At 41.6% G+C, this 25,210-nt stretch overlaps 2 protein-coding genes across 4 annotated transcripts; both read left to right on the top strand.

The window, feature by feature from the left end:
- Positions 1–7,632: 7,632 nt before the first annotated feature.
- On the top strand, positions 7,633–16,454 carry hao2 (hydroxyacid oxidase 2 (long chain)). Of its 2 annotated transcripts, XM_056241469.1 has the most exons (9): positions 7,633–7,684; positions 8,583–8,649; positions 12,146–12,298; positions 12,399–12,550; positions 12,701–12,984; positions 14,594–14,815; positions 14,901–15,059; positions 16,032–16,101; positions 16,212–16,454. In XM_056241469.1, exons 2-9 carry the CDS (start codon positions 8,627–8,629, stop codon positions 16,265–16,267), a joined length of 1,119 nt encoding a protein of 372 aa, XP_056097444.1. In that variant the 5' UTR covers positions 7,633–7,684; positions 8,583–8,626; the 3' UTR covers positions 16,268–16,454. The 2 variants fall into 2 exon arrangements, with proteins under 2 accessions (XP_056097444.1, XP_056097451.1); XM_056241476.1 differs by lacking the exons at positions 7,633–7,684; positions 8,583–8,649 and adding an exon at positions 11,684–11,707.
- A 224-nt stretch (positions 16,455–16,678) lies between these two features.
- On the top strand, positions 16,679–24,481 carry si:rp71-68n21.9 (kelch-like protein 9). 2 transcript variants are annotated; one of them, XM_056241459.1, is made up of 8 exons: positions 16,679–17,599; positions 17,934–17,977; positions 18,437–18,698; positions 18,840–18,972; positions 21,296–21,492; positions 21,592–22,438; positions 22,529–22,642; positions 23,758–24,481. In XM_056241459.1, the coding sequence occupies exons 2-8, from the start codon at positions 17,973–17,975 to the stop codon at positions 24,252–24,254; spliced, it is 2,055 nt and encodes a 684-aa protein (XP_056097434.1). In that variant the 5' UTR covers positions 16,679–17,599; positions 17,934–17,972; the 3' UTR covers positions 24,255–24,481. The 2 variants fall into 2 exon arrangements, with proteins under 2 accessions (XP_056097434.1, XP_056097423.1); XM_056241448.1 differs by having other exon boundaries at positions 18,431–18,698.
- The last annotated feature ends 729 nt before the right edge of the window (positions 24,482–25,210 follow it).

Below are 25,210 nucleotides of genomic sequence, written 5' to 3'. Positions count from 1 at the left end.
TCCATCTGGATAGGCTCTGTTTTGAGGCGGCGAGTCCCTTGGAACGCCCGCCAAACAAAACAAAAAGCTGCTCCGTCTGTCTGAAAACAGACGAGCGTGACACATAAGCTCTCAATGCCCTGACGGGGCAAAGGAGACTCGCATCCTCCTCCTCACTGAGAACCGGAAGGGCGGACAGGGAAATTACCTGGGCCCTGAACGGTGTATTGAGGGATTTCGGGACATACCCGTGCTTTGGTTTGAGAATGACCTTCGAGTCATTAGGCCCAAACTCCATACACGACCCGCTTACTGAAAGCGCCTGTAAGTCCCCTATGCGCTTCACTGAAGCGAGAGCCATGAGAAACACTGTTTTGAACGACAGGTGTTTCATGTCCACCAGCTGGATTGGCTCGAACGGGGCGCCTTTCATGGCCTCCAGGACCGTGGAAAGGTCCCACGTCGGGACTGAAGGGGGCCTGGGAGGGTTCAGCCTCCGAGCTCCCCTACGGAAACGCACGACTAAGTCGTTTTTCCCCAGCGACTGGCCAGACACCGGTTTTGCAAACGTTGCTGTGGCCGCCACATATACTTTGAGCGTGGATGGGGTCCTGCCCTTATCCAGTAGCTCTTGAAGGAAGGAAAGCACTTCCGAAACCCCGCATTCCACAGGTGAAAAGCTCTGGGCTTGACACCATGCAGAGAAAACAGACCATTTCGAGGAGTAGAGCCGCCTGGTAGACGGAGCTCTAGCCTGCGCGATCGTGTTTAACACTCCTTCTGGGAGGCTAGCGGGTACCCGTTGATGGCCCATGCGTGCAGGGACCACAACTCCGGGCGAGGGTGCCAAATCGAGCCCTCCGCCTGAGAGAGGAGGTCTCTCCTCAATGGTACAGGCCATGGGGCAGTGCTGGTCAGCTGCCTCAGGGCAGGGAACCACGTCTGGTTTGTCCAGAGCGGAGCTACGAGCAGCACTGGGCATCCGTTCTCCCTGATTCGTTCCAACACCTGAGGCAGGAGCGAGACAGGAGGAAAAGCATATAGGGGGCAGCGGGGCCAAACATGAGCCAGCACGTCCTTGCTTTTCGAGAAAAACTCCGGGCAATGAGCGTTTTCGTGGGACGCGAATAGGTCCATCTGTGCTCTGCCGAACGTTTTCCACAGCAGCTGGACCGTCTGCGGGTGCAGCGACCATTCCCCTGCTGGAACATTGTTCCTGGACAGTCTGTCTGGTCCCACATTCAGGTGACCAGGCACGTGCGCTGCTCTCAGTGAGAGCAGGTTGTGCTGAGCCCAGACCAGGAGGCGTTCCGTCAGCCTGTGAAGGTTTCGTGACCTGACGCCGCCCTGGCGATTTATGTATGCCACCACTGACATGTTGTCCGACCGGACCAAGACGTGGTGGCCTGTTACCTGGGGACAAAAACGCCGTAGCGCTTTGTCGACTGCTATCATCTCCAAGCAGTTTATGTGAAGGAGCTTTTCCCGTTCTGACCACAGGCCAGCTAGCGGTCTGCCCTCGAGCAGCGCTCCCCACCCCGAGGTGGAGGCGTCCGTAGACACCACCTTCACACTCGAAGCGGTCCCCAGACTCACACCTGACTGATACCAGTCGGTTATTTTCCAAGGTTCCAGAGCTGAAACACACTGAAGGTCGACCCTGAGGCGAAACAGACCCGCTGTCCATGCCCTGGGTGGAACCCGCGCTTTCAGCCACATCTGCAGTGGGCGCATGCGGAGCAAGCCCAACTGGAGTACAGAGGCTGCTGAGGCCATTAGCCCCAGCATTTTCTGAAACCTTTTGAGCGGAACTATCGCGCCGTGGCGGAAGGATTTCGCGCCGTGCTGAATATTTAGCCCGCGCTCTGGTGACAGGCGTGCTGTCATGGACAGCGAGTCCAACACGGTTCCCAGAAAGGAATTTTTTTTGACTGGGAGACAGTGAGCTCTTCGCCCAATTGACTGTGAGGCCCAGCTCCTCGAGGTGCTCGAGTAATGCGGTCCTGTGTTCTATGAGCTCCGATCGTGATCGAGCTAGAATCAGCCAATCGTCCAAGTAGTTCAGGACTCGCATGCCCTGAAGTCTCAGGGGTGCGAGCGCCGCGTCCATGCACTTCGTAAATGTACGAGGTGCTAGGGACAGGCCGAACGGCAGGACTGTGTATTGATATGCCTGGCCCTCGAAGGCGAATCTCAAGAATCGCCTGTGATGGGACGCTATTTGTATTTGGAAATAGGCGTCTTTCAGATCTATCGACATAAACCAGTCCCCGTGGCGCACTTGCGCGAGGATTTTCCTGGTCGTAAGCATTCTGAACTAGCGTTTCACAAGCACTCTGTTCAGCTGTCGTAGATCTAAAATGGGTCTGAGACCCCCATCCTTTTTCGGTACCAGAAAATATCTGCTGTATAGGCCCCCTTCGCTCTGAGCCTGAGATAAAGGTTCTATAGCCCCTTTGCTCAGTAGTTTCGCTATCTCGGCACGAAGTAGATGAGACACTTCGTTTTTCACCGTAGTTTCGACACACGCCGTATAACGGCGCGGGCGTCGAGCGAATTGTAGCGAATAGCCTCTCTTTATAGTGTTCAGCACCCATTCTGATACCCCGGGAAGCTTTGACCACGCATCTGCGTGAATAGCTAGAGGTAGAATGAAATCCGGGCTCCGGCCGCGACAAAACGGCAGCTCGAGAGCCCGGGCATACTGGGAACACAACACCGTGTTTACAGCGTTCGAGGCGGGGGGCGCGCTGATCACAGCGGGCGGCCTGGCCGCGCTCAGCTTTTTTATGGCAGATTGTGCAGAAAAAGCGAGCGGGGGAGATCCCGTAGGAATCGGCGTGTCTGTGAGAAAATGTGGGCGCGGGGCTGCGGGCACATTTATTACACTGAAAACATTGTCGGTCATGGCCGACTGAATGTGTGTTGGTTTCGTTTTTACAGAAACCAAGGGACACGCAGCATGTAGTGTGAGCAGGCATGGTGACATGGGCGCGTTTACTACATTGTTTGCACAATCGACCTGAGTCGATTTTATTTGTGCTAGCCCTGCACCGTGTCGGGCTGTGTCTGGGTGTGGGAATGGGCACTGGGTGGGCATTCTTACAACACTCATAACACCATTGGCCGTGGCCGGATTGTTTGTGCGAGCCCTGCATTATTGCGGGCTGTGTTTGTGTGTAGAAATGAGCCCTGGGTTGTAGGCATTTTCAATACACTCATAACACCATCGGCTGTGGCCGGAATACCAGAAAATACACCATTTATGTGATTTATCTGGGTCGCCGTGGGAACAGCATTTGTGTGCAGGCAAGCAGGCATGGTACTGGCTTGCTTACTGCAAAATACACTGGAACAGTCACATTTTCTGGAACTGAACGAGCGAAAATTTCAGTGGAAGTCTGGCCACGGCGAGACTGAAACACCGTCGATTTCCTAGGAGGCTAGGAAGACTTGTGTTGGTTTCGTTTTACAGAAACCATGGTAGTGTTTGTGGGCACTGGGTTGTGGGCACATTCACTACATTTAATGCACAATTGACATGCGTCGATTTCATTTGTGCGAGCCCTGTACCATGGCGGGCTGTGTTTGTGTGTAGAAATGAACACTGGGCTGTGAGCATTTTATTACACTTATAACACCATCGGCTGTGGCCGGAAAACCAGAAATACAATGATTTTTCTGGGTCGCCATGGAAACGGCCTTTATGTGCAGGCAAGCGGGCCGTGGTACCAGCTTGTTTACTGCAAAATACACTGGAACAGTCGCATTTTCTGGAACTGAACGAGCGAAAAATTTCGGTGGAAGTCTGGCCGCGGCGAGACTAAATTTTTATCTGCTGCGAGAGCCGGGATCGAACACGGGTCTCTCGCGTGAAAGCTTCAGGTTCCGCCACTGGGCCACAGGGAGAACTACACTGCAAGCAGATAAGAGAGCCTCATCACAGTTTTGTGTGTGTCGGCGTTTGTATGCAGGTGTGCGTGTTATACAACAGGCTCATTGCTGCAATAATGACATTTTCAGCCGCTCAAACTAGGAGCTGAGAAATGTTTGAGAAATGGAGATTAGTCCGGCCTCGGCGGGGACTAAAACACACTCTTTTCTCATTTGCCGGTGACGCACGCCCATGGGGGGCGGGGTAGATTTCTTATAACGTAAAGAAAGCTAGCCGCGGTTTTTAGGGCTCGCGGTCTTGGTGCTGGCCCGTTTCCTTGACGACTCGCGGACAGAAGGCGGAGGTCCACAGAGCTCGCCTGTTGCGCGGCGGTTGCGCGGGCGCCTCCCAATCGAGGCCGATGCTTTCCACGGCCTGAGAGAGCAGACACATCAGCTCAGTCTCAATGCCGGCTCTCTTACCAGTGGTCTGGCGGGAAACGCTAGCGGAGGGGAGATCCACGGAGCTCGCCCAATCCTCACTATCGGATGCCAGAAGAGAACACGCCTCGGTGGGTTCGTCAAACTCGTGGATGGACGCGGCGGCAGGCGGCAGCCGTTGTCCGTCAGTGAGCGACTCGAGCGAAGCCGGCGAAGCTGGCGGGCGAACCGGCGAGCTTTGGCGGGCTGGAGAAAGCTCGGGAGCGCGCTGGGCGCGGCGCTTCTTGCGGCGCGGCACCACGGCGGGCTGCGGTGAAGGCTCGGAGAATGATGCCAGGCGAGTCCTCAGAGTCACCATGGGCAAAAACTCGCAATGAGGGCATCCGCCGTCAGCGAGCGCGAGAGCCGCGTGATCCTCACCCAGGCAGGAAACACAGATGACGTGCCGGTCTCCATCGCTGAGCGGGGCGCGGCACGAGCCACAGGAAGGCATCTTTAAAAAGACGCAGCTCTTTTTGTGAGAGAAGTGTGAGTCGCGTCAAGTAAGCGAGCAAACACTCTCAACAGAGTAAATACACACAGAGTATGAAAGGATATAGAACGCCGGAAAGCGCAGCAGGTACGGCAGTTGAAGGCGGCGAGGCCAGCGACTCCAGAGCTCGTCCCGCTGAAAGGCTTGCTTCGACGGCGCGGCTTCTCACTCCGGATCCAGCGATGCGTGTGCTTCGCTGAAGAGGTAAAAATCAGCTTGTATCAGCCTAACGAGCATATTTATAGGGTGAGACCACGCCCCTTCTGGCGGGACGTGACGATATGGGCGCGAATTGCCCCCATTGGTCATTACGTCACGCAGAGTCTCTCTCGATAGGCTGCTGCATTTGCTGCAGAGCAACCAATAGGCGCGCGAGCTGTTTCGCCTATGTCTGCTTGCTGCTGCAAAGCGTTTTACATTAATAAAAAATTAAGGATAATTTTTGGCTTCAATATCTCGCGGAAAAGAGTTTTTCCCATAGCGTAAGCTATTACGCAGTACGAGAGATACTCTCGTAAGAGAACAGGAAGTAAATACGGGTATGTGAGCTGGCTGAATTAACATCATTTTTATTAATATCTTGCTCATCTACTGCAGTCAGATTGACCGTGGTCACACTTAATAACACCACTCACATGGCTGTGCACTTGTAATGACACATTAAGGTTGTTAAGAGGCTAAAAGCAGGTTTAGAACTTGCCCCATTGAAGTCAACAGGGTGCGAATTTTAAAAAGAGGATAACACGGTGTAGGCAACACCGATTTTTGTCGTTTTTGTCTGTACTGACTGCACTCCAAATGTACAAAAAAATTAGCTCAATGTTAAAATTGACCGGAGTTCTCCTTTAATTCAGGGATTGAAATATGCACTCGATAAGTAAAATTATGATTACGATTATCCGATACGGTTATCCAATGTACCGTGTTAATATGAGGGATTTTTTGTATTGATTTTCCACATGTGTTTTACCTGTATTTTGAATTACGCATTGCATTGTGTCCGTTTTTTTTTTTTTTACAGATTTAAGTTCTGAAAAAGAGCTTCTGACCATTTGACCCCTGTCTCTCTCTTTCATACATGCATAAACACAGTCATACATTCAATAATGTGTGGTGAGGATCCATGTGTGATGAACTCAAACTGTGTTTGACAGACAGAGGAGGGTGTTTTTGATCCGGAGGCTGTATTGTGACGAGCAGTAGGCGCTGTTTTGATTCACAAAGATGTGAAACGAAAGAACAGAGAAGAAAAAAAACATTAACTCTTCAAACTGAACTCAACCACTAGACCTAGAGAGAGATGGAAGGAGAGATTGAGAAAGCGAGCGCTGAGGTAAAGACAAAAGATTGTGACCAGGGCAGGAGAACTCTGCTCAATCTAACACATATGTTGTGGGCTAACGGTGTAGTAGCCCAGGGGCACAGACAGCAGCAGCAGCAGCAGCAGCATGTGAAAAAGGTTTTCCACCCAGACCTCACTTCAAATTTAAGAGAGAGGGGTTGAACTGAGATGACTACGAGGTTGTGTATTTGAAGCAGGGTAGAGAAACCAAGAAGAAAGAGATGGAAAGATATGATTAACATCAGAGCCTGTGGATTAACACAATTAACACCTGAGTCCAAAGAGCCTGGCCCTCAAAACTCTCTCTGCAAAGCCAAAATAAAAACACGCACTCACAGAAATACTGTGTGTCAATATTGTAATTTGATTTAAATTAAGTAAGTGCAATAAAGAGGTAATGAAATAGAGGGAGAATCTGATTTTAGTTTTAGCACATGCATGGCATGAATGCCGTTAAGTGGAGTTTTGTTTCGTTCATGGTGAGTTCAGACACTGATACTTTCCTCTAACATGGGGACTTCCAACCTTTATAGTCTCTATATAAAGCTTTCTTTGTAATACTTTATAATACATTGTATTCAAACATTTACAGAAAACAATACTTTTATTCACCACGGATGTATTCAATTTATCAAAAGTGACAGTAAAGACTGTGTTCCAAAAGATTTCTATTTCAAATAAATGCTGTTCTTGTAAACTTTATATCCATCAAAGAATCCTTAAAAACGTACTATCACTGTTTCTACAAAAATAGAAAGCAGCACAACTGTTGTTAACATTGATAATTATAAGAAATTATTCTTGAGCAGCAAATCAGCATATTATAATGATTTCTGAAGGATCATGTGACACTGAAGACTGAAGTAATTATGCTGAAAATACAGCTTTGACATCTCAGCAATACATTGCATTTTATATATACATATACAGACCCCAAACATTTTAACGCTAGTGTATCCTCTCCATTATTATTTAATTATTAAATAAATGTATCTATTATGTGTATCTCTTTTTTGAAAAAAGTCACTGAATCAAGTGGTGGCATAAAATCCTCATTGTTGTAAAACTGTACTCACAATAATTAAAATAGTATATTGTCCAAAATATTTACATGTTTTATCCAAAGTGACTTACAAAACATAGAAAGCAATTCGTCACAGAGCCAACAATATAGTATTTAATCGGCTAGATTCAGAAAAATATTCCGAAAGAAAGTCAGAACACACAAAAGCACATTGATGGAATGCCAGTGACCCTCAGTCATTCCAAGCATACAATTGAAACAAAAAGTTGTTTCTGGTCCCTTTTTCACCCCTGTACAATACGAGGACTGGGCTAGTGCTGACTGTAGGGCTTAGTGACTCTTAGTGTGTGTGTGTGTGTGCGTGCGTGCGTGCGTGCGTGCGTGCGTACAGCAGCCCGGAGGCCCTGTTGAGCCACTGTTGTCCTACATGAACACATGAGGCAGGGAAACACCGTACACATCTCAGGAGCAAATCAAGAGCTTCAGTGACAAGGTAAGCAACTACACACCCACACAGGAAGGGTACAAATGACTTCACACACTCTTAAAAAAAGGTTCCAAAAGGGGATTTTTGCAGCAATGCCACAGAAGAACCATTTTTGATTCCCCAAAGGACCTTTCAGTGAACATTTCTAAAACTAAGAACATTTTAAAAACCTAAAGAATCTTTTACTACTATAAAGAACCTTTGGTGAAATGAAGTGTTCCATGAATGTTAAAGGTTCATCATGGAATCTAGATGGCAATTTTTAAGAGTGTATAGCAAAAAGTAATTAACTTGGATATGAAAAAAAAAAAAAAAAATATTGTTCGATTTGGTTTAAGTAAAGCATTTTCTATTTTAAATCCTGTCTTAGATATGGATTCCTCCAGTAAGATAGGCTACATTTGGTAAATAATATAAGATCTCAAAAACAAAGAAATGCTTTAAAACATGAGTGACAGCAGCTAAATTGTGTGAGATAAGAGCTGTCACATGAATAGAAGCCAATCACTACAGTCGATCTTAGGAAACTTTTACTGCAATAGGCCTACTAATACTTTTCGTTTATCTCATGTAAACTTTTTCCTGAACATTGCTATTATGAGGTTATCATCATAGAGGAAAAATTGTTATTAAGATTTGACCAGACTTTGGTTGGAGCTTGTAGTCCCCTGCAGAAACGTTGATAAGTAGGGTTGTGTGCATCAAGATTTTGTTTATGTGCTCAAAATCTTTCTAAAAATGTCTTTATTTGCTTACTATCGCCACCTAGTGTTCATTTGTTCTGTTTCAGAGGCCTGTGTGTTGTCTGGCAAATGACAACATATGGATCAAAAGATGAAGGTTCATAAAAGAAAAAGAATTAGACAAAATAATTAATCTTGTGTTATTAAATGCTTTTTCCTAGACTGTGAACGTCATACACATGCAGAACTGGAGTGTCATAACAATATGAACATATTGAGCTCTAGTGGGTAAGTGACTAGCAGTTTGCTAACACATTAAGCACACATCTGCCGGAAACACAGAATTAAGATGCTGATGCCAAAATGAGAGGCTTTATGTAGAACAACCCAACTCTAGGAAGATGGTTAGATAAGAGAGTTAAAAAGGGGAAATAGGCCATGTATCAGAAAACCATGTGGTAGGATTGAAACAGGATCAGTGAGACGAGTTATTGCTGCTGTATTAGTTGATGCTGTACAATGCATAATTCTTTCTAATGACAGACTCTGCCAACAAAAGACAAATAAATACAGCATTTTATTTGAAAAAATAATGTCCAAAGGTTAGGCTAAATCTTTCTGGATATACACAGAAAAGTTGCATTAGCATGTTGTTGCAAATGGAATCTGATGTTTGTTTGAATAGTATGTTTGTTATTCATTACTCAGTATAGTGGCTGTCTGCCCCAAAAACATACGTGTGACAATTTCTGACATAAGTATTTGTAATCTAAGCAAAAATTACTTGCTTAAACGACTCAGTAATGCTTGTGATGTGAAATAAAACACTGTAAGGGGTGACATGCAGTACACAATGCCAAACTGGTAAATTTATAAATAACTTGGCAGTCTTGAGTGTCAAACGGGCAAAATGGGCAGAATTACTTAATTTTTTATATTATTAAATTGGCACAGTATGCACTTTTTAGCAGAATAGTAAAGGTTTCATATACTTCTTTTTCATAAACATCTAGATTAACTTTTTTATAATTGTGTGTGTGTGTGTGCGCGCGCGCGTGAACTAGGGGATTAATACACTGCTGTTCAAAAGATTTTTTTTATGTTTTTCAAAGAATTCTAATGCTACAATTCTCACCAAGGCTGCATTTATTTGATCAGAAATAGAATAAAAACACTGATATTGTTAAATGTTATTACAATTCAAAATGAATATATTTTAAAATCCCATTTATTCCTGTGATGGCACAGCTGAATTTTCAGCATCATTACTCCAGTCTTCAGTGTCACATGATCCTTCAGAAATCATTCCAATGTGTTGATTTGCTGCTCAAGAAACATTTCTTATTATTGTCAATGTTAAAAACAGTTGTGCTGTTAATATCATATTTTTTCAGGATTCTAAGAAAGTTTTAAAAAACGGCATTTTTTTTAAATAGAAAATCTTGTGTAAAATGTATTTAAAAAATCTTACTGACCCCATACTTTTGTATGGTAGCATTACAATTTAATCATTTTGAATGTGTATATTTACTATTATTAGTCTTTTTTTATGTCTAAAAAAAAGTTGGGAAAAAAACTTGATATGCCTTGTATATCTGAAGAAATAATGTAACATGGTATAAATGTATATACAAATATATCAGTTTTGGCCACCTGTCAGAATTTTATTTGACATGTTCTCACCATAGGCTGTAAAAAATGGTTCTCACTCAGACTTTGCTATCTCACTGGTTAGTTGGACAGAGCAGGTGGTTGCATCACATGTAGAGAACTGTGAGGGAGGCTACACTTGTGCACGTGCACCAGAGTTTATTCTATGGTCAGCACATTTCCAGCCACTGCAAACACAATAAACACCATGGGTCAGTCCCAGGCCCCATTTGCTAGCAAAACTACATTGCACACAGGCTGGTTGCATATACAGTATCTCACGAAAGTGAGTACACCCCTCACATATATTTGGATATATTTTAGAGTAGTCAATGTGCTGCTTGTATAGTAGTATTTACTGTCCTCTGAAAATAACTCAACATACAGCCATTATTGTCAAAATAGCTGGCAACAAAAGTGAGTACACCCTTAGTGATAATAGCTGTACGTCGTTTAACCACGCAAAGCCACATGTCCTATTCATCATGTTCATGTTTTTGTCTGCTTGACAGGACCTACAAATTTGTGTATCTTGTATCAAAGCAGTTAAAATTTGTGCTTTGAGTACAATTCTCTCATACTGACCACTGGATGTTCAACATGGCACCTCATGGCAAAGAACTCTCTAAGGATTTGAGAAATAGAATTGTTGCTCTCCACAAAGTTGACCTAGGCTATAAGAAGATTGGTCACACCCTGAAACTGAGTTACAGTACAGGCCAGGGTCATACAGAGGTTTTCCAAGACGGGTTCCACTTGGAACAGGCCTCGCAAGGGTCAATCAAAGAAGTTGAGTCCTCGTGCTGTGCATCAGGTGCAGAAGCTGGCTTCAAAAAACAGACGCATGAGTCCTGCCAGCATTGCTTTAGATGTTGCAGAAGCGGAAGGTCAGCTTGTCAGTGCTCAGACCATACGCCGCACACTGCAACAAGTCGGTTTGCATGGCCGTCGTCCCAGAAGAAAGCCTCTTCTGAAGCTGGCTCACAAGAAAGCCCGCAATTTTTTCAGAGGACAGTAAATATATACTGCTATACAAGCAGCACATTGACTACTCTAAAATCTATCCAAGTTTCATTTCTATAGTATTGTCCCTTGAGAAGATATACTAACATGTTTGATGAAATGCGAGGGGTGTACTCACTTTTGTGAGATACTGTAAGTCCAATATAACCAGAGATTTGGGTTGGAGTTACAATGCTGATCATTTCTTCCAGTATTTGTAGGTTGTTTTGGGCTCTTTCAGAGTTAAATGAACTGATAGATGAGTAAACATCGGGTTGCTTCAGTCCTTTAAAAGCAGTACTTGATTAAGTCCATAGGTCAGGAGTTTCTGAGGACTACAAGAACAGATCTGATGTCCTGCTTTAATTATTAACTTTCAGTGGTTGTGCATAAAAATTAGTGCATAAGTTTATTGACTAATTGAAACACTGATTTTTCTAACAAATATTAGCGTGACAATACCTTCCAGTTCACTATGTAATCATAAAGTCTCAGTACGGGAATGCAGGGTCTTGTAAAAGCCAAACTCTGGCTCATAGCTAGAGTTCCAAAGTTAATCCCAACCCACTTGTGTTTCCACCCTGGTTCAGTCTTTAATGTTAATCAGTGTTTTGACTGCCAAAGGTAGTTGGCTAAAAGCACCGGAGCAGTCCACTGTGCTGTGACCTAAATTTGTCTAAACCACCAGAAAAAGGTAAAACAGACCTCTTGTTTGTGTTTTCAAGGTAGAGTTGTTGCATATGATACTATTTAACTGTAATATTCAACCTGAAATTGACAAATAAGATGCATAAACCTTTAGATCTGATTATTTGTTTGAATGCAGGTCATTTGTTCAGTGGTTTTGAGTACTAATATACCATGTCTACATTTTTATGTAGCGAAGTTTTAAATGTGTTTAAATCATTTACTAGTGTAAAATTGGCCTTGGAAAAGTATCACGTGAAAAATATGAAACTCATTTTGTTGATATATCTATTCATTGACCTTGGAAAGGTAAATAATCTAAATGGGAATATAATATTGATGTAAACTCTGCATCAGTGATAATGTGATATTAATGCTGAAATTATATCAGTTGTGTACATACTGATGATGTCATGACGATGTGTGTGTTTTTTTTTTTTTTAAGCGAGGAAGGCGTTTGTGCAGAAATGACTATGGTCTGTTTGAATGATTTTGAGAAATATGCCAAGCAGCACCTCTCAAAGTTAGCATGGGACTATTATGAAGCCGGAGCTGATGAATGTACAACCAGAGATGACAACCTGCAGGCTTATAAACGGTACCATTCTGCTTTTAAATCCACATATACTCTATTAGGCAACTCTATGCTCCAAACTTGTAACTAATCTCATACAATATGAAAATATCATCTCTTTCAGGATCCGCCTCAGGCCACGGATCTTACGGGATGTGTCGATCAATGACACTCAGACCACTGTGCTGGGAACGGAAATAAGCTTTCCTGTGGGAATTGCTCCCACAGCCTTCCACTGCCTTGCATGGCATGAGGGAGAACTAGCCACTGCTAGAGGTGAGAGGAGGACTGAGTGTGATGAAGTGATTTAGTTGCACTAATTCCTGTGTTATGCAACATTTTGGCCAAGATGGACACTAAATCTGAAGCTATAGCTTTACTCTTTTCCATCTTATCTCTCCGTTCTGGTCTTCTTTCAATTCCCAGCCACTGAAGCAGTGAACACCTGTTACATAACCAGCACATACTCCACATGTTCAGTGGAGGAGATCGCAGAAGCAGCACCTGACGGGTATCGTTGGTTCCAGCTGTACTTGTACCGGGACCGTAAGCTCTCGGAGCAGATTATACACAGAGTGGAGGCACTTGGCTACAAAGCTCTGGTGTTTACAGTGGACGTGCCCTACACCGGCAAACGCCGCAATGACATACGCAACCAGTTTAAGCTCCCACCTCACCTGAAGGTCAAGAACTTTGATGGGATGTTTCAGGTAGGGGAACTAATTATTTATTTTAGTGCTGTCAAACGATTCAAAAAATTAACTAGAACCCTAACTCACAATTGTTTTTTGATTAACGATTAAAAACACTTACGTTTTTGTACATTTTATAATTTAATAATTTCACAGTTAATCTCCAAATTAATGTAGAATCAACATAAAGACCGTATATTTTAAATATTTGTTTAATGGCATCTTTTTTTTGAAGGAAGGCCAGTATCACAAATACTAATACAGCTAATGATCTCTCGATGAAATTGATTTATTTTATATATATATATATACATTAATTATAGCCATTCAACATTACAGTGTAATTGAAAGCTATCTTTTTTCCATAATAAATGTCATATTTACCTGTGCCCTTCCTACCTGTCTAACAGTTAGGAAATATACAAACAGTCTGCACTTAAAGTATTATAAATTAAATATAGATTAATCTTTATTCAAGCTACAAAAGTTCTTTAGTCAATAGCAGTTATTCATTTTCTCTGTTCCATTTGTTCACTGATTAACATTAATGACAGACAGCATTAGTGGCTGCTGTCCTGTTTAAAGGAGTAGTTCACTTTCAAATAAAAATTTCCTGATAATTTACTCACCCCCATGTCATCCAAGATGTCTTTCTTTCTTCAGTTGAAAAGAAATTAAGGTTTTTGATGAAAACATTCCAGGATTTTTCTCCATATAATGGACTTCAATGGCAACCAACGGTTTGAAGGTCCAAATGTCAGTCTCAATGCAGCTTCAAAGGCTCGACACGATCCCAGTCGAGAAATAAGGGTCTTATCTAGTGAAACGATCAGTCATTTTCAAAAAAAAAAAAAAAGAATTATATACTTTTTAACCACAAATGCCCGTCTTGTACTATCTCTGAGATGCGCCACACATTACGTCATTGCGTTGGAAAGGTCACGCATGACGTAGTCGGAAGTAACGACCCAGTGTTTACAAGTTTGGAGTAGGAGGACCATTCAAAGTTGTATGTTGTATGTTGAATGACACATATATGTATTTGTGTAAGTTTATTGTTAAAATGGTCCTTACGTGTGCATATCCCGGATGTTTAACGATGTCACGCGTGACCTTTCCAACGTGATGACGTAATGCGTGGCACACATTTTCTCACAACTCTTTACGTTCATTTAAGACTTTATTTCACTCATATACTCTTATGAGGACACTCGACAAAATGGGCATTTTGGCATAATTGTGCATGTTATTGTTCGTTCAAGCGCGAAAGAGAACTCTATTCTTGCGCACTGTTTTTGCACACGATACTGCGCTGATAAATATTTTATACTAAATATTTTTAACACGTTAAATTGGAAAAAATGTATCGCATGTTAACGTGGACAGCACTAATTTATTTGTTTGTTTATTTATTGTTTAATTTTTGGACTTTTCTCATTTATAATACAGTAGAGCAAGGGTTCTTCCTTGCTGTAGAGGAAGGCAGTGAAATAATGGGGAGAAGTAATGGGAAATATTGCGAGCTGGATTCAAATGTGCGCTCCCTGTATGAACACTGTGTGTTTGAGCATGTCTTGTTACTGTATGCACTGTCTGTTTGTATGAATCCCTCTGGATCTCTGTACAGGACCAGGCAGAATCCCAGGAGAAGTACGGGACCCCAGCTAATACCCTGGACCCGTCGATCAGCTGGAAGGATGTGGGCTGGCTCCAGTCTATAACACGGCTGCCTATAATCATCAAGGGCATCCTTACTAAAGAGGATGCAGAGCTGGCTGTAGAGCATGGCGTCCAGGGAATAATTGTGTCTAATCATGGGGGCCGACAACTGGATGGAGGTCCCGCAACAGTAAGGGACTCTATCAATGTGTCTGTAGTTTAAATATGATTCCCATCATACAGACGCTTACATCTTGACCTTACATGTCACATAGATAGATTGTCTGCCTGAGATTGTGGATACAGTGCAGGGCCGGGTCGAGGTCTACATGGATGGAGGGATCCGCACTGGCAATGACGTGCTGAAGGCCATAGCCTTGGGAGCCAAATGTGTGTTTATTGGCAGACCAGCAATCTGGGGTCTCGCTTACAAGGTAACTGTGTGGAAATCAGTGTTTTTTTTAGTGTTTCTGATGCTTGAAAATTTGCACCAGTCGGCTTAAAGGATTAGTTCACTTTAAAAAAAACTTTTGCTGATAATTTACTCACCCCCATGTCATCCAAGATGTCCATGTCTTTCTTTCTTCAGTCGAAAAGAAATTAAGGTTTTTGATTAAAAAATTCCAGGATTTTTCTCCATATAATGCACTTTGCTGGGCACCAAACGGTTCAAGCTCCAAAAGACAGTTTCAGTGCAAACTGCAAACTGTTCAAAGGGCTTTAAACGACACCAGACGATGAATAAGGGTCTTATCAAGCGAAACGATCGCTCATTTAAAAAAGAAATAACAAAGTTTAAGTTTTATAAGCTCAAATCCTCGCCTTGCTCTGTTCTGTGTGACTCTCCTGTTCGAACTCGTTCATCAAAATGAACGAATCTTTTTCCGAGTCAATTCGTTCGTTAAATGAACCAAATGACTCGAAAAAAGATTTGTTCATTTTGATGAACGAGTTCGAACAGGAGAGTCACGAACGTGCATCACAGAACAGAGAAAGGCGAGCATTTGACATTATTAAACTTAAACTTTATTTATTTTTGAAATGAGCGATCGTTTCGCTTGATAAGACCCTTATTCATCGTCTGGAATCGTTTAAAGCCCTTTGAACAGTTTGCAGTTTGCACTGAAACTGTCTTTTGGACCTTGAACCGTTTGGTGCCCAGCAAAGTGCATTATATGGAGAAAAATCCTGGAATGTTTTCATCAAAAACCTTAATTTCTTTTCGACTGAAGAAAGAAAGACATGGACATCTTGGATGACATGGGGGTGAGTAAATTATCAGCAAAAGTTTTTTTTAAAGTGAACTAATCCTTTAAGCCTGTTCTAAAGTTACCTTTAACAAATTGTGGGATACTTGTGTGTAATTGGTGCAGATAAGATGTTCATATAAGGTATGTTTTGAACAGGGTGAGGAAGGATTGAGAGAGATCTTGCAGATACTACAGGATGAGCTTCGTTTATCCATGGCGCTGTCAGGTCAGTCTACTGTGTAAAATGCAATGTGCCGCATGTCTCATAACAAAAAATGGGTCACGTTTTGCTGTCTGACATTTCTCTTCACCTCAAATCGCCTCTTATTCTTCTAGGTTGCAGAAATGTTGCTGAGATCAACAGGAACCTCATTCAGTTCTCCAGACTTTGAACAGCAAAAGGGACTCTAGTAATTTCTACTTTAGCACAGAGAGCAGAGCACTGCAAAGGTCCACTTTATCCACTATTAATACTAAATGTATTCAGGAAACTATTGTTGCTTTAAGTCACAAGAATGACATTAAAGCAAATGTTCACTGTGTCTGCATTGTTTTAATACAGTTTTTGTTTATTATGAACTGCACTACATAAATTCCACACTATTTTGACTGAGAGTGAATTATTTTAGTACCTGATGAATCTCCACTCAGTAATTAAGTAAAAGTCTCATTTATTTATATAGCACTTTTTCGAATACAGAAGACAAAACATCATCTGTATCAGGATTTAATTTTTTCAGTTATAATTACAACGTTTATTTCAACTATAAAGCAGCTCTATAGAGGATAATAGTCTGGTAAATGAGCTTTTTTTGGACTCTACGTGCTCCACTGTATGTATTTGACTATGGAAGAGAGCGATTCACTTGACTAAGTCAGTAATGCACAAAGATAACAAAGGTGTCTTTATGATTGTGGTTTTCAAGATGTCTTCTGTAGCTGGCAACAAACTAATGTGCAATGGGAAAAGTTTCTGATTTTGTAACAAAGTGAGACTATGATCAGTATTGAATGGATATTGAACATTAAGTTACTATTTGGTTCAAATATCCAGTGTGGTAAAACTAAACAATATGAGATTCTCGAAAGTAATAATGGTGTTTGTTGATTCGATTTCTTCAGTAATAATATTTATCTGACAATAAATACTATACTCTTTCTGCTGTCTTCCTATACTTTTTGTATGAGGTAAACTAGATTTTTCACTCTGAAAAAAACTAATTCAATGGCTGTACAGCTTTTAAAGGGCCACCATGCATTTTTCTGTAGTTTAATTGGTAATTGGTTCTTCTCTTGGGTCTTTAACATGAAGCTTTTTTGTTTGGCATTTTTACAGTCACTATACAGTAAACAAACTGCTAAAGCAGCACATAAAAGAAATGCAAATCTTCTATCGGGCTTCCTCTTTTAACACCAGCTATGGGTTCAACTCATGAGTATCAAACACAACATCACAGTGCAGATGCAGCCGAAGGAAGAGCTAAGGCATGAACTGAAGCCTATAATAAGTAACATGTCAAAAGGAGGAAGAGAGAACGTTTTGAAATAACATGTAAGGGTGTGTGTGTTAAAAAGAGAGAGAGAAGTGACACAGGAAGTCAATGAGGTTGTGGTAAACAGACTCTACATACCCAGTTGTGTCGACTGAATGTGATCACAGCATGATGTTTTGTGTTATAATGAGAAGACACGTTTGAAACCCCCAGAGAAAGCACCACGTCTTGGTAAGCTCCTTTCATTTCATGTAGTCCATCTTTCCTGAATTTCCCCCCTCTTATGAACTTTACATTTGTGTGTCAGTGCTTTGAAGAGGATGGGTAAGAGTAGTACTGTTACTTAGAAGTAAGTATTTAGCTTAAGTTTATCTGCCTATTATCTTTGTGATCTTAACTAAAGAAACTCCCTCATTCCACACACACATATAGAGATGAGGCCGTGTCTGTCTAATCGGCATCTTTTTTGTGTTCGTTGCACATAGATGGCAGCGCTAACTTCCCCTTTCTGCTTTCTGAACTTGCTGTTGAAACTTAGACACATTTGTTCTCATTTTTCTACCAGAAATCCTTTGTGGACAGCAAATAAGCAGACACAAAAAACATGGGGTAAGTTCTGATTGCCTCAAGATATTGCATCATGGGCCTTTCATTAAAGGACAGGTGGATTCATGTTATATTTATTAACTTTGTACTTTCATACATCATTTCTTCGTTGTTGTATTGTATCCCTTAAAATAGATTTTAAGTTTAGTTTAGTTTTTTGTTTGTTTTTTTGTTTTTAAAAAACACGTTTTCTTGTTGAGGCCGCGCCTCCCAGGATACAGAAATCAGAAAAGGGTTCAAATAAAGTACATAAAACAATGCAGTTGGTTAGTGAACTGTATGAATTGAATAAAAATGGTCAACTAAATTTTATTTTAATTATTATTATAAAATAATATACAATAAGATGAAATGAGGAATGTGGGTCTTTCATGTGATCTAACAATCGCATATAGGACCTCTCACACCTTTGCGAGCCCTCTGACTGTAGAAGTTTTAAAAATGATTTTATTTCAGAAACAGTGGGGAGGAAGGAAAACTGCATCGCAGACTTTCACGAATAGGAAGCAGATCGCAGAGGGAGCCGCCACGACCCCCTCCTCAAACAGACAAGCCCCCAGCGGTGGTTCCTCCAAGACCACCTGAGACCACTCCAAAACCCCCAGAACCTGCACCAAAACCAGTTGTAATCCCATCAAAACCAGTGTCTCAAAAGCCCAGTGCCCCTCCGAGGCCACAAATACAAGTGTTCAACAGCACGGAGCATGGCACTGCCATACTCAAGGTAAGACAAAGGACATCTATGAAAACAGGCTGTTACTGGGGTAGTTGACTTCCTTAAACAGAGGAATACAGTGTACTTACAAAGACTGGTGTATTTCACTGCAAAAAGTATATATTAATGGCAGATTTTGCCGTGTCGCAGGGGTTGGATCATTTTCGTGGTGATGAGACACTTTGCGATGTGAGACTGGTACCTGGTGACAGCAGTGAAACTTTCCCAGTTCACAGGGTCATCATGGCTTCAGCCAGTGACTACTTCAAAGCCATGTTCACGGGTGAGTCTCGCCAAACATGAGGAGAATATTCTCTTAGCAAAGCTTATTACAGTTGTTGTTTTGTTTTTATATGTTGTTTAATATAACTGCTGTTTATCAGTTTGTATGATTCTGGCTAAATCTGGCTCTATTTTTCCCTCCCCCAAAAAATAGAGATCCACTATATATTGGTACCATATTGGTTATCAGTCAAGGTGTTTTATTTAATTTATCGATACTGATTGATATTGGATAGTTCCTTGGTCATGCTCATTTCCCCTATGTTTAGATTTACATTACCTTTGCCGTCATCTATCACTCACTTAAAAATAATCTTTAAAAACACTAATAATTTTAAACACTGTTAAATTACATTTTTAGTAAATATATGTATACTCCCTCCTCATGCTGTACATTATAACATTGTGATGCATAAATTAATCATTTTCACTTTTTATTTATTTACACTGTAAATAAAAATTGCTGTCTTTAAATTTTTAAGTACAATCAACTTGGATGTTTAAGTAATTTCGACGGAGTAGTTCACTTTAAAATGAAAATTAGCCCATGATTTACACCCTAGCTGTATTTGACTTTCTTTCAGACGAATACAGTCGGAGTTATATTAATAAACACCCTGATGCTTCCGAGCTTTATAATGGCAGTGGATTGCAACCATCAGATCGAAGCTCAAAAAAGTGCATCCAATCCATCCATTATAAAATAATGAAAAAAATAAGAAAGAAAAAAATTTCATATGAATTTATTCATATTTAATACGCTACAAAGTAAAACTCTAGCTTCCGGGCAAAGGGCCATACACAGTCTACTTGCATATAAAGCGCAACTTACCCAACTTATGAAGTAGCGTAGTATGTCATGGCATAGCGTAAATATCAGCAGTACGTCGCATTACTCGCATAAGTTGCGCTTTACACTTGAGTAATCAAATCCGTATGTTCGTTTGGCCAGAAGCTATAGTTATTTACTTTATAAAGTTTTAAATATGGATATTTTTCTTACACAAACTCATGGCTTTGCTTCAGAAGGTCTTTATCAACCCCCCGGAGCCGTGTGGAGTTCTTTTATAATGGATGGATGCACTTTTTTGAGCTTCAATCTGATGGTTGCAATCCACTGCCATTATAAAGCCCGGAAGCGTCAGGGTGTTTATTAATATAACTACAATTGTATTCGTCTGAAAGAAGAAAGTCATATACACCTAGGATGGCTTGAGGGTGAGTAAATCTAGCCTCGTGAGACCATCCTGATCTCGCGAGCTTTCAAGGTTTCACTCGCAGATCAGTCTGGATACTTTCCGTTAAAGAAAATTTGGGAGCAGTTCACCAAACGAACGTCCAATCAGCGTTGGCTTTGAGGCGGGTTGAGGTGTGACGCAACGAGAAGCGCGTCAGTTCAGTCTAAAGAACATGTCGGCTTCAGCGGATGAAACTAGCATCAGCGTGGCTATCGAGCAAGTTTTATCGGAATTACATTTCTTCACTGAAAGAAGAGCAAAACACTGCTCTGGAGGCTTTTCTCAGAGGAAAAGATACGCTCTGTTAGTACGTCATATACTTCGTTGATCTGATTGGTTGATTTGGCCCGTCTATCACCAACATAGGCCAATCAGCTAACCAGTATTTTCGTCCCTTACCAAAACTACTTCAACGGGAGGTTTCCAGATGGATATGCGGAGCAAATCCATCTGGCGGAGTCAGGTTAGAGTAAATCATGGGCTAATTTTAATTTTAAAGTGAACTACTCCTTTAAATTACACTAAACGTATGTAAAAATAAGTTGAATCTTGTTTAACTTATAAAAAAAGTTGAAAATTGCTTAACTTATTTTGATGAGTTAAAGCAATGTAAAAACATATGTTGTCATCACTTATTGATCATATATTTTTTTACAGTATATAGACAAAAATAGTATATTGGTGATCAGCCATAACATCAAAATAATTATTACACTGTAAAAACACTAAAAATGTGAATTGGTTAACAGTAACCATGCATACATGGGAAAAAAAACTGTAATATATCTAAACTGTAATTGACAGTAAAATATTGCTAAATGTACCATTTTTGGGAAGTAAAAACAGAACAAATCATCGTATGATTTACAGTGAAAAGCCATAAACTGACATTCACAGAATCCACTGTGTATTTGTAACTTATCAAGTATCCACCAAAATGTTAATATTTGTAGTATTTTGTCCAAACGTGTCTATTTATTTTTCCTGCATTGTAGTTTATAATTCGGTTACCAAGGAAAAGCGTTTTCGCTTTGCACTCTACTTCACACTGATCAAATCAATTCCCTCTCTCTTTTGGTGTGTCAGGAGGCATGAGAGAGCAGGAGCTGAAGGAGATTAAGCTCCATGGCGTGAGCACGACTGGCCTGAAGAACATCATCGAGTTCATCTACACATCTCGTCTGAGCCTGAGCCTCGGCACCCTTCAGGACACACTAGAGGCGGCGAGCTTCCTCCAGGTGCTTCCTGTTCTCAGCTTCTGCAACCAGCTTCTTAGCAGTGAGGTACAAACACTTAAGATGTGGTGTTCATTTTTCCTTTGCATTAATTATTCATCTGCGCATGACGCGAGTTTTCAAATAAGCCCCTTTTTTACATGGCAGATCACTATCGAAAACTGCGTGGAAGTGGAGCGCATTGCCAGAGATCTTCTTCTGGAAGACGTCCAAAGGCACGTCCACATGTTTGTGTGCGAGAACTTCTCCGCGTTGATGCAGAGCGGCCGCCTCCTGCACTTGTCCGAGGCGAGCATGACGTACGCCCTCTCCAGCGACTCTCTGAGGGGGTTCTCTGAGATGGAGCTGTACCGCATCGCCCGTGCCTGGCTGTCCCATAAACAAAGCGAGCGTCGTTCTGCTGCTTACTCCCTGATGCGCCACATCCGCTTCCCTCTGATGTCCCCAGCTGAGCTCCTCCAGATCTCTCAGGAGGACCAGATGGAAGAAGGAGCAGCAAGCGTGGCAAAGGAGGAAGTGGTGCCGTTCATGCGATCGGACACGGCCTGTGTCAACCTCCTCCTGGAGGCCAGCAACTATCAGATGCTTCCCTTCCTCCAGCCGGCGCTGCAGACGGAACGGACCCGGATTCGATCCGACTGCACTCACCTGGTGGTTCTGGGTGGGGTAATGAGGCAGCAACTCGTGGTCAGCAAAGAGCTCAAGCTATACGATGAGGAAGACGGAGGCACCTGGAGGGCCCTCCAACCTATGGAGGTCCCACGTTACCAGCACGGAGTGGCTCTTCTAGGGGGGTTTCTTTACATTGTAGGAGGTCAGAGCACTTATGACACCAAGGGTAAGACAGCTGTTGACAGCGCATACAGGTATGATCCTCGCTTTGACCGCTGGTTGCAGGTGGCCTCTCTGAATGAGAAGAGGACGTTCTTCCATCTGAGTGCTCTGAAGGGGAAGCTCTATGCTGTTGGAGGGAGAAATGCCACTGGGGAGATTGGTAAGGACATGTTTTAGCAATTACACTGTACAAAATGTTCTGTTCTGGCTTAAAATACGGTGGAAAAACAGAAAACTGTCTGTCATTTAGATTCGGTGGAGTGCTACAACTTGAACAAGAACGAGTGGACTTTTGTTGCACCGATGCATGAACCTCATTATGGACACGCTGGCACGGTACATGGAGGTCTGATGTATGTGTCAGGTGAGTATCCACACTGGGAGCTCAAAAATGTGAGATCAATGTGAAAAGGACAACTATATTGTGCATTAATGTGGTAACATCTGCCCTACATAATTAGGGGAGATTTTGTAAACTAATTAAATCTGGCTCACAAAACATGTGGCCTTAATTCACCACAGTCCTCAGCGTGAGTCTAATGAATGCACTGCACAAGAATTCTTTTATTACTCTTTTTTTTAAAAAAGAAAGAATACTGTTTAGAGGTCTCTTAGCAACTTTGCAATCTTCACCTAATGGCAAAGTTCCCAGAAAAAGAATCAAAAGCAACATGAAACAGATAACCAGGAAACAGAGCTGCGTCAAGCTGAATTGGGTCACTCATCTGAGGTTAGGCCACAGTCTAAAAAGGGCACGGCAGGCCTGTTGTGAAACCATGAGCATGTTGCTTGAAGAATTGCATACCATCCAAACATTATAAAAAATAAGGACATTTGAAGAGAACGATAAAAAGAATAATATAGAGGCACTTTTTATGTCATTTCCATCAGCACACAAAGTTTTTCAAAAGTTTGTGTACTTATTTAACAAAGTAAAAATCCAGCTTGAGCTGAAATAAGATTTGTGAAATTATAATTATATTAATTAAAAAGTATAAATAAAATAGTATATATTTTTAATTTAATTTAAGTATTCATTTAAATTTATTATTTTTCTATTAAATACTAACTATAAAATTAGACCTATCAAGACTGCTGAGAGTCAGTCATTTTCTCCAAAAAGTTTTTAAAAAAAAATCTTGCCGTATGCTATATTAAACACAAAACATCATTTGAGTTGTAGTAGAAATGACACTGGTGTGACATTTTATGACTTTTTTCAGAATGTTTCTATGATGTGTATATATATATATAAACACACTGTTGGACATTGGTGGTGGATTGAGTTTTGTGCAAGTGGTGGTCTGGTCTCAGTATAAGACTTGAGGTTAAATGTCCTATTCTTCAGCCTCTTAACCACATCCTTTCTGCTGATTTGTGTTTCTGCACAAATAAATAAGCTTCCTCTAGAAAGTCAAATGAATATCCATTTGTTCCTCAATAAGTTAATTAAGTTGCATTCATCTTTTATACCATCAGGTGGGATCACAAGAGATGCTTTCCAGAAAGAGCTGCTGTGTTATGAGCCCGATAGAAACTTGTGGAGCAGACGAGCAGACATGATGGAGCTTCGTGGTCTGCACTGCATGTGCACCGTGGGCGACCGTCTCTACGTCATGGGTGGAAACCACTTCCGGGGGACTAATGACTACGATGATGTGCTAAGCTGTGAGTTCTACAGCCCTGCGTCTGACCAGTGGACAGTGGTGGCTCCGATGACCAGGGGTCAGAGCGATGTTGGGGTGGCCGTCTTTAAGGAGCGTATCTACGTGGTGGGTGGTTACTCCTGGAACAGCAGGTGTATGGTGGATATCGTGCAGTGTTATGACCCTGAGAAGGATGAGTGGGAGAAGGTCTTCAATGTCCTCGAGCCACTGGGAGGAATACGGGCCTGCACTATGACAGTTCATTGTCCAAAAGGTTCAACAGATGAGGCTGAAATACAAGAGTGTCCTCTTTCAACATCCAAAGGCTGAACAGATGTTTGGATATCACTATTGGCCTTTACATGTGAGATACTGAAATTAGCTTCACATTGCTAGTGATGTGTTTTGCAAAAACAGTTTTAATGGTTTGATTATTGTACATGCCACTTTGGGGCAAGGTAAAATAATTTGCTTGTAAAAAAAAGCTGTTAGTGTACCGTACTGTACTGTGTTTTTGAATGTGCTTGACGGTGCTTAAATGCTGCTCTCTTTCAGTGACTGATATGTTGCATCTCTAAATTATTCTGTTTTATTTTTGCTTCAAATACTTTTATATGCTTTGCAAAAATAAACTTTTTTCAATCAATTAATTTGTGTTTGGTGCCTTTTTGTATACATTTATCTTAACAGAACAACATTTCTAATGTTTACACTCAAGCAAAAATTAAAAAAAAAAACAATCCTACATTATAATATTTAATTATATGCTATTGGGGTATTTTTTACCCCAAATGATGTTTGCTGAAATTTTAAAAACAAAAATGACTTGTTGTCGTGGTTGACACTTGCTAGCTCTAAAATAAAATTAGAATGATATCCGCATGGTTGTATGTAAGCATGAAATTTATATATATGTATTTTTTGTTGTTGTTGTTTTTGTTTTTTTTATATATATATATATACATTTTAAAAAATACCTTAAGTCCTCAACACTGCACAAATGTAGATAAAACATTAATAAAGTGAGTGATATTAGCTACATTTGTTTTGTTTTTTTAATTCATTATTATGTTACAAAATCACATTTTATTGACTGGGGTCTCTGAGCCGGAGTGTACATTCAAAATGAATAGTGCATAAGGGTTAATTACCTTTTTAGTAAAGGCTAGAGAATATACACTATATACCGTAAAACTTCAAATAATAGCCGAGTCCCAAACGCCTGGTGTGGCTGCCACCGTAGGGGGGTAAATAAAGGCCGGTCTCAAATAGAGGCCGGGTCTGTT

The sequence above is a fragment of the Rhinichthys klamathensis genome, unplaced genomic scaffold, assembly GCF_029890125.1.
Source record: "Rhinichthys klamathensis goyatoka isolate OS25496 unplaced genomic scaffold, OSU_Roscu_1.1 h1tg000021l_1, whole genome shotgun sequence".
Taxonomy (NCBI): Eukaryota; Metazoa; Chordata; class Actinopteri; order Cypriniformes; family Leuciscidae; genus Rhinichthys; species Rhinichthys klamathensis.
This window is presented reverse-complemented; position numbering and strand designations above follow the sequence as displayed.